Below are 16,630 nucleotides of genomic sequence, written 5' to 3'. Positions count from 1 at the left end.
CCGAAGCAGAGTACAAGGCAGCTTGTTTTGCTGCATGTGAGGCCGTATGGTTGAGAAGGATTCTATGGCATATGGGAGTGCAGGATGAAGAACCAACTGTGCTGAGATGTGACAATCAGAGTTGCATCGCCATTGCCAAAAATCCAGTGTTTCATGCACGCACCAAACATATAGAGATCCAGTATCACTATGTGCGTGATTTGATGGAGGATGGGATAGTGGAATTGGTCTACTGTCCAACAGAGGAGAATGGAGCAGATATCTTCACCAAAGCACTTACGAAGGATCTGCTTCAAGTTCATCTTCAGAGACTCGGCATTGGGCCGAGGAGATAGTTCACCTATGGGTGGACATTGAGGGGGGGTGTTAGATATGATCAATGCCCCACCCTCATTAGGTACTACCAATGATCCATGGTGCTCAAAGTTGTAAGGCCCCCATTATGAGGAGAAGCCAAATGTGAGCCCGGACATTGGTTGAGTCCTGACTTGTATATCAGATGAGGTCTATGTGACCGGATGGCAAAAAGGTGACTGTTGTGGGTCTAATCTTTGGGTTAGACGGAGTGGTTAAGCTGGTAGCAACTCGAGGCACATTGCATTGAGTTGCGTGGTAAGGGAGTTAAAAGGGGCTCCTATTGTGGGGTCCGGGGGCCGCGGAAGCGGCCCCTGGCTGGGGGGTCCCAGGGGGGCCAGCGGCCCCCCTGGCGGGGGTCCGGGGGCAGCGCCCCCGGCCCGATGGTAAAGGGAATATTCCCTGGAATATTCCCTGGCCGACTAGTGGAGGCTCATATGGTAGGTCGGTCAGCAGGCCGACCTAACGACCTACGCGGGCTATAAAAGCTAAACCCCTTCGCAGCCATCTCACACTTATCTTTCACCCAGTCAGAGTTGTTGTTCCAGCTAGCCTTAAGCTCTTCACCTATCTTCTGTCTAGATCGCCATCTAAGCTTCACACAGTGGAAGCGCACGGGTGGACAGAGCCATCTTTGTATCAGTTGTTTGGAGTTAAAGAATTTTACTGATTCTCCTCTTATCTGTTGTGTACTCTCTATCTCTTTCTCAGATTCTGTTCGCTGCGCCGTGTAATATTTTACAGCTGGCCTCGCGGCTACTGGGCCTAATGTTTCACAAGACTCCATGCGCACCTATATGCGCAGGAAAGAAATGTTGTCTTCAGAGCACGCTGCGCGTACTATGGTTCCTTCTGCTCCCCGTAATCAGTCTACTCGGAAAGTATATACCAACAGTCCAAAGGGCCCACCCGCTAAGTTAGCTTTTGATACTCAAGGGAATGTGATTACACCATGGGATCGTTGTTATCCCCGTTCCATCCCCAAGGCTGTGGATATTCCGTCTACCTCTAAAGCTGGCCGTCAGAACTCTTTTGCCGTGTTAGCTGATTTTTTGGATGAGGATGTCCTTGATATTCTAGCAGAAAAGGTTCAATCCAGGCAAGTGGTGCCTCGTTCCTGATTTTCTTTTTGAATACACATTAAGATAGCCACGTGCAATGTGCGAGGCATTTGCTCTCGCCATAAGCAACATGCCATGTGGACTGTATTGCATGAGAATCGGTGGGATGTCTTGTGTGCAGTAGAGCACAAGAGTCACGGTGAAGCAGGAAAAGTTGTGGATTGCCATGGGTTTCGCTTGTTTTATGCAGGGACACACGCCAGGCATTATTCTGGTGTGCTTATGATTGTCCATGAGAAATATCAGCCGGTTCTTATTAAAAATGATGTACATGGCCGCTTTGTGGTGGTGGAAGTTTTATTTGAAGGAGAGATCTTATGGTTGCAGGGTCTATATGCTCCGAATGACCCTTTATCTCGCCGGGATCTTTGGAATACCTTGAAGACCTCCTTGTCACTTGGCAGACGGGGTTTTTTGATGGGGGATTTTAATATGTGTGTTGATTCTTCACAGTCCACTTCAGGGCATTCGGTGATGGACGCTCCGGAAAGTCGGGTATGGAATGCGTTTGCTCTTGATGTACTTTAGCAAGATCTATGGTCCTAGCTACACCCTTCTTCTACAGGGTTTACTTTCCATTCGGCGCAGTGTGCAACTACATGGTCGCGGTTGGACAGAATGTACATCATGCAAGATGATGATTTTCTTCCTGAGATGCTGGAAATGACAATCTTGCAGCAATGTGCCTTGTCGGACTATTTCCCTCTCCAGCTTGAGATACTTGCACAACCCATTGCACCTTTTATGCAATTATTGGATAGACTCCCCTTACGTTTCAACTCCTCTTATTTGAAGCATTCACTCTTTCGGGGCTATATGCAGCATTTGATAGATTCTTATTGGACTTCGCCTCTAAGGGCACTGCTTCCTTTGAACGATTGCTCTCTAATGTGCAACGGATTGCTCTGCAGTATGGGATCCACCATGCCTCTCTTTGTCGGCGGCGTCGACATGCAGCGGAGGACTTACTGACTTTGGTTCGTTCTCTACTAGTGGACACTCAGATGATGAATTTCTGCTGTCACTGGCGATGCGTTTGGCTGATCTTATTAAAGAGTTTCAGTTGAAATCTTATTAGCAGGCCAAATTGCAAAATTTGACTGAGAATTTGCAAGATAGTGCTTGTCAAACTCATAAGTTCTTTCGCGTGCTACATGCCTCTCCTGCTCCAGAAAATCTGACTAGACTCCAGAATTCAGAGGGTCAAATGGTCACTGACCCTCAGGCTATTATTAATATGTGCAGAAATTATTTTCTAGATCTTCTTGGTTCTTCTCAGTCACCTTCTGACCAGGTTACGCATGCACGTTCAGTCTTCTATGATTTGGTCTGACATCAGGTTCCACTTGATATGCAAACTACTTTGGAGACAGATATTTGTGAGGAGGAGGTTATGGATGTTTTGTTGCGCCTGCCTAAGGATAAAAGTCCCGGTTGGGATAGTCTCACCAATGAATTCTTTAAGAGTTCTGCTACCCAACTGGTGAAGCCATTGACGGCTATGTTTCAGCAGGTCTGGGAAACAGGGTTCATGCCTTTCTCATGGAAAGAAGGGCTTATCAAATTGCTTCCAAAGGTTCCTTCGCCGTCAATGTTGCAACCTTGGAGACCAATCTCTTTGATGGGTTCGATGTATAAAATCTTTTCCAAAGTACTGCCAAATCGGCTCCACAAACATCTCCCGGTCATTGTGCATCCTCTTCAATATGGTTTCATTAAGGGCCGCAACACTCTGCATAATATATTAAATGTGCAAATGGCGATTGACTATGCAAGGCACTCGAGTCAGGAAGTGGTATTGATCCAATTGGATCTGGAAAAGGCTTTTGACTATTTAGACTGGTCTTTCATTGCAGAACTTATGTCTACTATGAACTTTAGCACTCGGATATCCCGCTTGATCTACACCATTACTGTGGCGGCTTCTTCGCGAGCTATGCTAAATGGTGGTGTTACAGAGCCCTTTGTCCTTGCACGCTCTGTGAGACAGGGTTGTCCTTTGAGTCCTCTCTTCTTTGCCCTGGCGACTCATCCGATTCTTTCGATGTTATCTTCCATAACAGCTTCTGCTCAGTTGGCCGGATTGTCTCTTTCTTTTGGTCAACATTTCGTTAGTCAATCTTTGGCTAATGACAGTTTTATGATTTTACGTGCGGACAAGGACAATATTCACAAGGCATTAGATATGTGGACGCTCTTTGGTCATGCTTCTGGTCTTCATATCAATACTTTCAAATCAGCCATTCTCAGTTGCACAGAGTCCGATTTTCAGTCATTGGGCTGGCAGGGACAAGTTGTTCCCCGTGGTTCTATTGTTAGGCATCTTGGGTATCCTTTGGGTGTTGATGTTCGGCCAACACAACTGCTATAGTGGATTTCACAGAAACTGGCAGCGAAGTTTCTGTATTGGAAGTCGCAAGCTTGGCCCTTCCATGTTCGCCTAAAAGTGGCTCAAACAATTATGCTGCCAATGCTCACATGTTTCTTGCCATTGCTGCCTTGGACTCCTACTACTTTGAATGCTCTCATTCGGCCCATTCGTTTCATGTTATGGAAGAAGGATTCATTGCATGCATGTATTTCGTGGATTTCGTGGTCACTTACATGTACCCCCAAACGCCTGGGTGATGGGGCTATTTTGGATGCCAAAACTCATATGTTGGCACTTCGTTGGTCTCTTTTTCGTGCCATGTGTGTGGAGCATCATCCGTGGGCCGTTATAGCCCGATATTTTCTTGAGGACCGGGGCCTTCTGCATGGGAATACACAAATTCGCAGCTCCTGGTGGCATGTTCTTAATGCAAACTCTCGGTTTTCGAGTCCTTCCTCATCCCTTCTTGTTCATTTGGTCGGCTCCTGGCAATTGGTTCTCCAGAAGGCGCGTTGGTATCCAGCGGAGGACCGCTTACATACTAACTCTTTTCAACTGGAATTGTTGGCAGCCTCGAGATTACTTTCATGGGAAGGCAAACATAAGCTCAAACCAAAATTTAACCGCATGGCCCGTTTGGGCTTAACTTTGGTTGCAGATGCCACCCTCGCCAGTCGTAATGTCCTCATATCGTTTTGTACTGCCAGGAGGCTTTTCCGAATCCCTCGTGGATACCATGATTTGTGGGAACAGCTTTTGTTAGTGCTCCAGAGCAGGCAACCCTTTCCTGCCCTTGCTGTGAATCGCCCTTGGCAGGACTGGGTTCTTGCAGGTCGGTTGAATTTGGAAAAGGCCTCGGCTAACCAGGTGTACCATCTTCTGATTAAAGATCATCAATGGCTGGTTGCTAAAGCTAATATTGTATGGGGGTTACGGAAATCTCAGTCATGGTGGAAGGCAACTGTGATGGAGAGCTGGGTGAACAAGACACCTTTCAAATGCAAGGTCTTTCTTTGGAGGGTAATGATTGGTGGTCTAACAGCAATTGTTTCTTGTGCACCACTACTGTGGAATCGGCCCGTCATCGATTTATCTCTTGCCCTCTCGCTAAGAAAATCTGGTCGCTTTTGTCAGCGATTTGGCGAGCTGTGGTTGGTTTCTCAATGAGCCCTTTCGATTGGGTTTTTGTACGCCCAAAATACCCCACACCGGCACAGTTGCATATGAAGATCTTGTTCCATTTTCTTATATGCTGGGGATGCTGGCACAATTGGACCACTCGGAATGCCTTTCTTTTTGATTCGGCCTCTAATGTTCTCGGACACATTGCCAGGCTTAAAGGCCTCTTGCTTTGGCAGATAGATCTCATTCGGCACTCTGACTTGCTCCCTCGGAAAGACTTACTTCCCTAGCATATGGCAATTTCCTCTGTGTCTTTGCCTTGACTTATGTATCTATGTCCGCGTTTTGTACTGACAGTTTACACATGGTAGCTTAGTGTCATCGTGTATCTTGTAATCATGTAAACTTGTACCTTTTTCTTTGTAATTAATACAATTACCTTTTACGAAAAAAAAAGAGAGGAGAGGGTCATCCCAACCTTCTTCACGGAAAAAAAAAGGGTTGCTGCCATATTTGCTACAACAATTGATAGGCCATTTCCAGCCAGTAGGAGACCCTCCAAGAGTTGGACAAATGCCCAATCTACAACACTAGGTGACAACAGTTAAGGGCTATTTCAGCCAGGTAACATCATATTTCGGGTGTTTCATCAATGGAGACAACTTTCATGGCTGTCTAGACAGGGTAGCAGCTGATTTCCATTTTGTTGCAATGGAAGCGTGAATTTTCTCTCTCCTCATCATTCTCTCTCATCCTCTAGCCTATTCTCATCCTCCTAATTTATAATAGAAATTAGGAATTTATGGCCACCTTGAGATGCATGCTGAGAATTAAAGGCCTAAGACTTAAATTCCAATAGCTCAAATTGAGAAATGTCAAGGAGATTCAAGAGGCTAGCTAGGCATTTTCAATTTCGGGCTAAATTTGTCTCGCAAGAAATAGGGTGAAGGTAAATTTCCCAAGCAAACCAAGGGGAAAATTGGTTTGAAGGCTTGTCGGTCATTAATGACAACAAGTAGCACTTGGATTGACAAAGGAGATCGGTGAATCTCAGTTGTACTCTATTCATTTCAATAAAAGATTTCAAAATATTGAAAGGGTGTCAGCAGGGCCAATGGGCTATCCATTGTCTAAGAATTAAGAGATAAAGTGTGCATTTCAATTTATACAAATTAATTACTTGTTATAACTATTGTTAAATCAAGTTGTTCCCGCCCTATCCGAGAAGAAAGGTTGGTTTCATGATTCCATTGCCGGGATACCATATATCCCTTGACATGGTGGGCCCAAGGCACGTGATTAAAGGTCAAATGTTTTGCTCTAGTACTAAAATTGTGTTCAGTGGAGCATTTATAACAAGTGTGTCATCTCACACTAAGGTGGGATCAAGTAGTGGTGATGCATCTCATTTCGAAAATGCATATAATGAAGGAAAAAATGCAATGCCTAATCTTGGAAAAGGCTTACAGCATGGACAGCAAGGAGAAAATGTAGTTGCTCACCAAGATGTGGGTCCTTCGAGGCTACAAAATGCAAACAACCAACAAGGAGATGAAGAATATCATGACCAGTTCAAGACTGGGTTGAAGACAGCAATTGACATCTTTGTTTAATCGGCCAAAGATCCACAGCTTGAGACATTTTTGAATACTCCCAAAAAGGAAAGTAAGGGCAATAAGAATATATCATCTTCAAAGGCCTTTGGGCAACAAGAAGTTTCCAAAGGACATCCATCCACCACAGCCTAATATGTACCCAAGGTTGGGGATGAGCAAAAGCAAATGGTACCAATGATACCCAAATGCAAGGCCAACTTGAAAGTGCCAATCCAATGGGTTTTGGACAGCTGGGCATGCAAGCAACAATGGAACAGCCAAGATACTTTGGTGGTGGCACTATTTTTCATGCTATGGTGGGTCAAGGACCACATATGGAAATATATGGTACAACTCCTTATGGCATGCAGCAACCAATGCATGATGTACAAGGCCCAATGTATCCTGGTATGGCTGATAATATGCATAACCCCATGTATGGCAACATTGGCATCATGCCTTGGGCACAAAGTGATAGGTTTGGTATCGCATCTGCACTCCTGATTGCTTATGAGGCTCAAGGAATGAGTGTTGGTTATGCAAACGCTTCTTTTGGTGTTGGTCATGATGCAAATATAGCAAATGCACCCTTTCTAAAGCAGCCAATGTATGACAACTTGACTCCCAAAGGGACAGCAAAAGACTAATATGAGGGTGGAAAAGGGATGAAGGTTGAGTCCTTCAATGGTACACAAGATAGGCTAAAAGCCTTGACTTTTATTCAGCAATTTTATGCAGCCTATTCGGGGGGGAACTTCAACGAATCCTCTAAGGGAAGACAATCACTTTCTTAAAAGGAAATGCATTGCAGTGGTGGTCCATGATCTTAATGCAAGCTAGAGCACCATCAACACGGGTACAATCCAAGCAAATTTTTGCATCAAATTAGTTGACTAGCACATTTGAGGTGGGCATCATGACAACTTGGAACAAGCTTGATGCAACACGATGCAAGAACTTGGAATAGTATAATAAGAAGTTTTGGGATGCCTTTTTGCTAGTAACTTCTTATCATCCAATTCCTCTTCATGAGGGAGCGGAAAAGCATGTATGTGGGCTGCCTAAGGGAATCATGGATTTTAGCATTAAATCCAGAGTGCTACTACAATTGATGCATTGTTGCGTGGGAAAGATTGAAGCTTCCAAGAAAGTGGAGAGAAGCCGAATAAGAACTTGTCAAAGGTTGAGAAAAGTTGCAGATCTGAAAATCAGCCCAAAAAGAGTTCAAAACAAGGAAAGGGTTGGATATCAATTGCACAACATAGGGAATTAAGGACTGCAAATAAACGCTTTGTTTGTGAGCAGGAGAGTCATATTTCTAAGGACTGTTCCAATAGGCAGCAAACTAGAAAATCAGAAAATCAAGGAAATCCGAAGGGTAAAAAGCCCAAAACATTAGTTGGATTGATGTCGAATGTTGTTAGTAATCAATCCAATGATGATGCTACTAAGATATGTAGAGCATGGAGCAAAATCAGAGATCAACATTCTTTGATTTTCCTTGATTAATGGAGCATAAGCCAATTTTATCTCTACGACATGGCAGCCCAAGCATCAAAGAGGATGAGATGGGACCCATGGGAAAAAGTTGATATGGCATGCCAAGGCCATGCAAAGTCTATCACACCGCTCATTGGAAAGCTTTGCTTGCCCATTCTTTATTACTCCACTTGAAGTTTGTGATGTCTTGCTTGGTATACCTTGGTGCCATCGTGTGCATGCAATGATTGATTTACATACTAAAGTGATCACTATTCATCAAAAGAGCAAGGCCCATACTTTGGATGTAGAGTTGAAAGGGGAATCTATACAATAGCAAAGCAGATTAAACTCCTTGCCTGTCACATTGCCTGCTACCCCGCCCCCGATTGTCGCATCACACCCGCCCCTGCCGTCGCCATCACCTGTGGCCTTGCCTATGTCCCCCGCTTGTGGCCCCGTCGCCCCCCACTCCCTGCCCATCACCCCTGCGGCCTAGTTGTGCTTGGCTTGCTCGTCGCCCTCGACCCCTAGCCATCGCCTCCCCCTAGCGGCACGTCGCCCCCAACCCCTGCCTATCACCCCCGCCTAGTGGCGCCACCTACCCATCCCCTTGCCTGCTGCCAGTGGTGTGCCTACCCCACCAAACCCCCCCCCCCCCCCCCCGGGTGCCTGCAAGGCTCTACGCCCGCCCCTCCCCCTTCACCCACCAAGTAAGACCTTGCAATTCCCCCCCCCCCTTCCAAGTGGGACTCCACACCACTCCTGTCTAACACTTTCTTCCAGTCCTCGATTCTATTCGGAGGAAACTGACCTACTTGAGCACGGTTTGCCTCTCACTAGTGGGCCGAGCCCTAGTGGTTAACCAGGTCCTCCTAGCCACGACCTGGTACATCGTCTCGTGTTGATGCTTCTCCTCATCCTACGTAGTGTAGCTTCGCCGCCTGGTGCGAAACTTCCTTTGGTCCGAGTACACACGGCTCTAGGGATTCCAAGGCCAAGGTGGTATGGGCAACCATCATAGGGCATCGGTCAGAGGGAGGGCTTGGGATCAAAGAACCAGAGTATCAAAGTATGGCCCTCTTGGGCAAGCTAGTTGTCTGCGGCCTCACACCAAAAGGGCAGACCTGGAAAGCCCTATTGCACAAGGGTCTTAAGGATTGTAGACCGAGGCTTGATGGTGAGTGGAGTTCATCCCTGAGATGGATCTTCACGTCAGCCCAAATCACCCTTCCTACGCAGCTTGCTCCGCGTGTGGCTGGGCCTCCGAAAGGCCCTAATCCAGACCCCCCCAAGCTGCCAAGAGGAGATAGGCCATCAGCCGGTGATTTGGAACCCCCACGTCAGGGATCGGGAAGGGGCACAAATTGGCGAGCGCCCCCACATCCAGTGGGTTGGTTGGGAGGCTGGCCCTGCTCGTACCATGAGGACATGGCGGGAGGTGTACAAGATGGTGGACAAGGAGGTGCTGCAGCAAGTATCAGGCTGCCAGAGAGGAGTGGAGTTGAGGAAAAGAGAGATAGACGCAACAATATCCCAAGAGTGGCTTACTCCCTCGATACGAGAGCCGATAGAGCCCGAGGAGGTATGGGCCGCTAGGTTTTCACTAGCAAGCATCCCCCTACAGGTGGCACGTAGAGTGGGCAGCGCTCCACCTGGGACCTTCTTCACCGTACAGGAGGGGGTGTCTGGCTCTTGACAGAGTGCAACACGATGAGGGATAGTTGTCCTTTCATGGAAGAGGTTCCGGGTAATTAGCCTTCAAGGGAAAACATAGCAGCTGGACCCTTTTGTCTTTTGGCAGGAGCTCAGGGAGTGGCACCTCTGGATCTGGGAGGGCAAGCTACTTGATGAGCTGGAGTGGAATCCGGGAGAGTGGCTATGGCCGGCCACTGCGGTCGCCAAGAAGCCACCGAGGTTCCTGGAGTACACCGTCAGGATTGGCAAACACGTACTGATACAGGAGGATATGGATTGGGCGCCGTCACATAGCACGCACTCGATGGAGCACAGCATCACAGAGTCTTTCCGTCGGACCTTCTGGCGCCGCCTATGGGATAGCTAGAGGCCGAGGAGGGTATCATATTTTTTATGGCTGGTGGCACATAGAGGCTTGGTGATGGGAAGCTGGCTTGCCCAGATGCAAAAGGGAGGTTGTATGCGCTGCACACAGCAGCCTTTGGAAACCCCAAAGCACTGCCTTTGGTCATGCAAGGCAGTGCAGCTCGTGTGGAGAGGAGCATGCCGCATCCTTCGCCGTATAGCACCCAGTCTTGGATGTATCTCATGGGGAGTTTTCTGTTGGTAGGCAATCAGCCACGGCCGTCATCTTCTGTATGAGGCCAAGATGCAGGACACGATATTCATTATCGAGGCACGGTCGTGCGTAGTGGTCCGTTTAGAGGCTCTACCCATCTGCCAAGTACTAGAGCCCACAGCAGACTACTTTGAGGTATAGAAGATCATAGGGAGTCTTGCTGGTTGGCATATCTAGAAGGCACGGTGTCAGGAGACTTTCCGCGGAGAGAGACTTTCAGTACAGGCAACCTTAGCAGAGCTCTGGACCTCCATCATCCACTCCCTTCGCAAGAACTGGCTTTTGCAGGCTCGCTGGTTATAGACTGACTACTACAGAATGGCATCATATATGCAAGAAGATTGGAGAAAGGAGTAGTGGAGGCAGGCAAAGACTGAGCAGATCTCCTCAGTGCTTATGCTTCAGAGTCGAAAAGAAAGAATGGGAATGTTCATGTCCCATAACACAAACTCTGATGTCTATGATGTAAGATACGTTTTTAGCCTACCATTATTAGTCACACAAAATGAGCAATAATATTGAATCCAAACACAAGAAATAATCAAAATTTTAAAACCACCATAATGAGACAGCAAATGCCTGCCATTTTAATAACCATGGCCAACATAACTAACCCAATTTTTGTGCAACACAATAGTTACCCTCTTATAATCTGAGATAATTTATCATGGAGACAAGGTAATGAACATGTTTAGATTAACAACAAACAGGTATAAATCATATTTGTAAAGCTTACTTTTGAGGGCCCTGATGCATGTATTGAGTTGCAAGCTTGCAGAGCATCTTCTTCAGTCTGTATGCTGACAACAATCATATTGTTATTACTCCCTCCCTCCCTGCCTCCCTCCCTCACTTCCCCACTTTGCTACCTCATAATCCACTCTCCAAAAGGGGGTGGTTGAGTGTAAGCACCCTACACAACATATCTGCTACCAATTAAATTTTACATATTTACATTATTGCAATAAACCTAGTGATAATCAAAATTACACTGACTGCTAAAATGGTTACAGACAAAACTTATCTCAAGTAATAACTCACAAGAGTTGATAGCCATCGAAGAGTTATTCCCCTCACTATTATTATGATTATTATTACATCCTATGTAGGATCTTGCATTATATTCCACATTGGTGATACTTTTCACTTAGATGTCTTCTAGTAGATTTTTCTCTTCTTGAGGGAAGAAGGTCCTTTTCAAGTCCAGGTCCCATATCACCAAGCTCGATTCAATCTACCCAACTCACTCATCACGCTAACCCTATCCTATCACATGTACAATTATCGGCAAATATAGATGCTCATACACAAGAACAACAAAAAGCTGGAAAATGGAATTAGCAAGCCTCCTCAACGCCCTGCACTTGTTCATGGACAAGAAATTCTTGCACAATCCATGGATGGGTATGACAAAGGCTGAAAAAAATTGTATTTCGCTAAAAGATGGCTCAAATTTCATTTACATGTCTGTTGAAGTGAACCAATAAAGAAAGAGATGAGGGTTAGGCTAATAAAGCATGTGGAACTGGTTATCCTGTTTGGGCCAAGCACAAGGCCATGGAGGCTGCTTCTTATTTACAAGAGATTATTAGAATTTGCCAATTTTGGGCAATATCCAGGTGGTGTGTGGACACTCATTAAAGCGTCAAAGTGTGGTGTGTCTTAAGACTTTAAACGTGGTGATACTAGGCTCTCAAGTTAAGTTAATTCAACTCTAGTTAGGGTGTGGGAGGTTGGTTAGGTCAACTTTACACCTTAGCTATACTTTGTACTTTCATTCTACCATTCATTCTTGAGCTAATACACTCTCTTTGGCTCACACCTTGTCTATTGTCGCTCATCACTATCTCCTCCATAGCTAGCTAATTCTCACATTTGGTATCAAAGCCACACACATGGGTTCCATCTTATCACCATCGCAGTTGGTGCCACCCGCTCAAGGTCTTTGCTGACACCAGCTCGACTGCTCAATGGCTCAGCCAAAGAAGGAGTTTCTACTGGAGTGTCACCCTGCCCGCTAGGCAGCTGCCGCTCACCTTCCGCCAACCTAACTAGGTTATTGCCCGCTACTCACATAGCATGGCTTCCCTACCAACCTTGCATATGCCTCTACGCAATCCACCACCCAACGCAACTCCACCTGTCCTCGCCTCTGCTCATTGCACCGTCGCCTGGATATGCTGCCCTCTACCCCACCTGTGCTACTCCACACTACCACCTGTCTGCACTGCTCTTCAGAACCACCACTTACCTACATCACCCTCCTCACACCAACACCACCCACCTTGTCCTCCAACTACAGTGCCTGCCACCGCCCTCCGCTCAACCACTAACGTAGCACGCCCTCTGCTCAACACCCATCAATGCCTTCTAATCAGTTCCTTGTGCACCGCCTTGTCTTAGACCGCCCCGCATGCGAATAAGGAATAAAGATGATTGAAACCAGCCTTCCTTCTTGGAATGGGTGGTGATAACCTGATTTAAGAGTTAATTACAGTAATAAATAAATGCACATAAAATGAAATACACACTTTACCATAACATTCTTGGACAGTAGACACCCTGTTGGCCCCAAAATTTGCGCCCCTTGCAGTATTTCTTTAGCTTTCATTCAATTGGAAGGAGTACAACCCGAGATTCTTCAATCTCCTCCTGCTAACCAATTACTCTTGCTATCATAAATGACCAGCAAGCCTTTTGGGTCATTTGCCCCTTGATTCACCCAAGACTTCTCCTCCAATTTGACCCTTTGCTAGCCAAATGCTGCCCCAAATCAATTCGGGATGGGCTGGCTCCTGAAATCCCTTGATAATCTTCAATTATCAGCTGCTGATTTCAGTCCCTTGAGCCTTCAATCTCTGGCACGGATCCCAAGGTGGCTGCTAAACCCTAATTTCTGCTGTAAATTAGGGTTTACTGTAGAAATTACAGATTAGCCCACCAAAAATGGCTGAGATCTCCGAATGGCTGAGAATTGCTGAGAATGGCTGAGCATAGGCTGAAGGAGATGAGAGAATGCTATAGAGAGAGAAAATTCTGAGATTTGTCGCAAAGAACTGATCAAAATCAGCTGATGCCCTACTATACCAGCCCCAAACGGATGCACCAACAACAATAGGAACATCAAAGACTGTAACTTGTTACAACTTTTGCCTTTGACACCCATCTTTTTCACAGGGTCCTTCGGCCTTCAACTATGAAAAAGTAGCTTGTACTCCACATGTGCAACACATGTGCATCTTTTAATTGCACATTTGATTAATCATTTAATCAAATGTCAATTAAACATAAGCAAAGCATCAAATTTTCACGTCCTCGTGACAATGATAGTAATGGGGTGGTCACCACTTGCACTGTATAGGTGTGCAGGCACTTAGTAGAAGGTAAATACAAGAAACTAGGCACAAGCAGTCTTTAACCCCCAACAATGCAACTTTGAGACATACGTGGAAGGACCAAGCCTAGGATTTCCAATAGACAAATTTAGCCTTTATATTTCACAAAATCCATTCTAGAAAAAATTTTGGTTGAACATCAACCCCAAAGGATTTTCCAAATGTCTAAAAACATTGCCATCGTGTTGCTGTCAACTCGCACCTCCCAAGGCAACATTTCATTGAATCCTAAGGTGTAAGTATAAAATTTGTTCAATTTCTTAAAATTTCTTCAAGAAAATTTGGGGCTTTTGCATTTCACGCATCTCAAAGCAGAAAACAAGTACACATACAGCATTCACTTGCTACTTGATGCAGATTGGGCCTTATGGATGTATTATTTGAGCCTGGGATTACTAAAACCTTCTTTCACTTTCACCTTTCAATAAGCAAGGCTTTCAGGTGATCTTTGAAGATGACAAATCCATCATCAAAGATAGAGAGCTTGATTATGCTCTTTGGTTGTCAGGAAATTCGTACAAAGGTCTCTTTCTGTTGGATCCTAATGAGAAGAGATCTCATCATGCTCTGATAGTCAATGCACTTACTCCCACTATGCAAAATACGGAGCTTTCGCATGCTCGCTAAGGTCATATGAGCTTTGGAAGTCTAATGACACTTTAGTATTGTCAAATGATAGACACTTTGCCTCCACTTGATACTCCACCTCCCCATGCATGTGAAAGGTGTATACTTCAGAGAATACAGTGCTTTGCTTTTAAGAAGGATGTAGTGTGTGCTGTCCAGAAAATGCAGCTCATACACTCTGAAAAGTGTGTTCCTATGCGGAGTAGAGTACTCAATGGTCATTTGTAATTTGTCACTTTTATAGATGACTATTCTCTTTACACACGGGTGGATGGTCTCAAGGCAAAGTCAGATGCATTTATGCCCTTCAAATGCTTGGTTGCAAAATTGGAAGTAGAAACATGTTTGAAAGTCCAAACACTACATACAAATCGAGAGGGGGAGTATTTGTCTCGTGCATTTAAGACATTCTTGCTTCACCATCACATTACACATTAGGCCACTATGAGGATGACATCTCAATCAAATGAAGTGCCTGAAAGAAAGAATCATAAACTCATGGAAATGATCAAATGTATGCTGAAAAGCAAAGGGCTGTCACATAAGTTTTGGCTTGAGCACCTTCGATGTGCAAATCATGTACTTCTCCGACTAAGGCACTTAAGACAATCCCTCCTTTTGAGGCATGGCATGATAGGAAACTAAAGGTCGATTACTTTCGTGTATTTGAATGTATAGCATATGCTCATGTGCCTAAAGAGCTTCATGGAAAGCTAGATGATAAAGCACTTAAATATATAGTGATGTCTTTAAGGATCTTTTACCACTTACATCAAGATCCATGCCTACTGTAAATGCAAAAACAGATGTATTACAAGAAGTTGTTGCTACTCCACCTACCTCAAATAAGCCCTTGGTTGATCCTGTTTTGCATCCAAAAATGGACCAAGCAGTTGAGCAAGAAAGGGGTGCTATAAATGCAATAAAAACAATCCCAAGATGGCTATTATAGACTCTCTAGGAAAGTAAGATTGATGCTCCTCTACCTCAACGCACTAGAAAAGTTATTAGATAGGTTGCTCATGATGCGAAGTGGGGGAGGAGGAGACATTTTGTGGAAAATTTGGAAGTAGACACTCTTCTTGATGAGCATGGATTTATGAGCTCACTTTTGGATAAGGATGAGCCTACTTCATTTGATGACACACACTAGGATGTACATTGGTTGCAGGCCATGAAAGAGAAGCTAGACTCCATTGCTACTAATGGTACTTGGGATCTTGTTGAGTTGCCACTTGGCAAGAAGGCAATTGGCAATAAATGGGTTTTTAAACTCGAACGCAAGGCTGTTGGTTCCATTGACAAGTGGAAGGCATGCTTGGTTGCCAAAGGGTATGCTCTAAAAAAGAACAAAGATTTTGAGGAGACTTTTGCTCCTACATCCTGCATAAGTATCATTAGATGTGTTACTACTATGGCTACCCAACATGGATGGAAAGTGCATCAGTTGGACATTATGAAAGCATTTATAAATGGTGACCTGCATGAGGATGTCTATGTATCACAACTTCCAACGTTTGTGGTTAAAGGCAAAGCGCACTTGGTTTGCAAGTAAAACAAGGCTTTGTACGGCTTGAAACAAGCTCCTCATGCATGATATTTGAAGACAGATGCTTTTGAACAACAAAGGGTTCAAAAATTGTTCAACTGCTCCTACTCTATACATTAAGAATGAAGGGGAGACTTGCCGGTTATCATTCTTTATGTAGATGATATGCTATTCACCGGACCTAAAGAGGAAAAATTTGCAAATTTTAAGGCTAAATTGAAGAATACATTGCTATTCAGATATGGGCCTCTTACATTACTATTTCAAGATTCAATTCACCCAAAATCAACATGGTATTATCATGTCACAGTCACAATATGGGAAAAGCTTCTACATAGGTTTAACATGCAAGACTGTAAACCTATGAGTACTTCAATAGAGTCATGGCTGAAGCTTTCTACACATGGTGATAGTGAGATGACTACTGCTGCAATTTACAACCAAGCTATTGGATGCCTTATTTATCTTTGCAATACACACCCTCACATACAATTTGCAGCATCTCAAGTGAGCAAGTTTATGCACAGTCCACATATAGTTTGTTAGCAAGTTGTTAAGCAAATCATCCATTACTTGCAAGGTACTTAGCAGTCTACTAGTGAATATTGTTTCTTTTTGGGCCATTCATGCACTTCATGGCCTTAGGAAAAAAACAACCTACAGTGGCTACCTCATCTTGTAAGGTTGAGTACAGAGCAGC

At 44.9% G+C, this 16,630-nt stretch overlaps 1 protein-coding gene across 2 annotated transcripts in view; it reads right to left on the bottom strand.

Annotated features, from left to right (window-relative positions):
• Positions 1 to 16,630, bottom strand: part of SOS4 (pfkB-like carbohydrate kinase family protein) — a 215,922-nt gene that overhangs the window by 133,038 nt on the left and 66,254 nt on the right. For both annotated transcript variants that reach the window (XR_015691438.1, XM_087682182.1), the window contains exon 7: positions 11,096 to 11,159. Coding sequence is in view for 1 of the 2 variants with exons in the window: in XM_087682182.1 (XP_087538308.1) it covers positions 11,096 to 11,159 (64 nt within the window). In the remaining variant the exon portion in view is untranslated. The remainder of the gene's footprint in view (positions 1 to 11,095; positions 11,160 to 16,630) is intronic.

Source organism: Lygodium microphyllum, chromosome 7, assembly GCF_053477565.2.
Source record: "Lygodium microphyllum isolate KBCC chromosome 7, Lygodium_microphyllum_v1.1.10, whole genome shotgun sequence".
NCBI lineage: Eukaryota > Viridiplantae > Streptophyta > Polypodiopsida > Schizaeales > Lygodiaceae > Lygodium > Lygodium microphyllum.
Note: the sequence above shows the minus strand (reverse complement) of the source record. Positions and strands in the feature narration are given on the sequence as shown.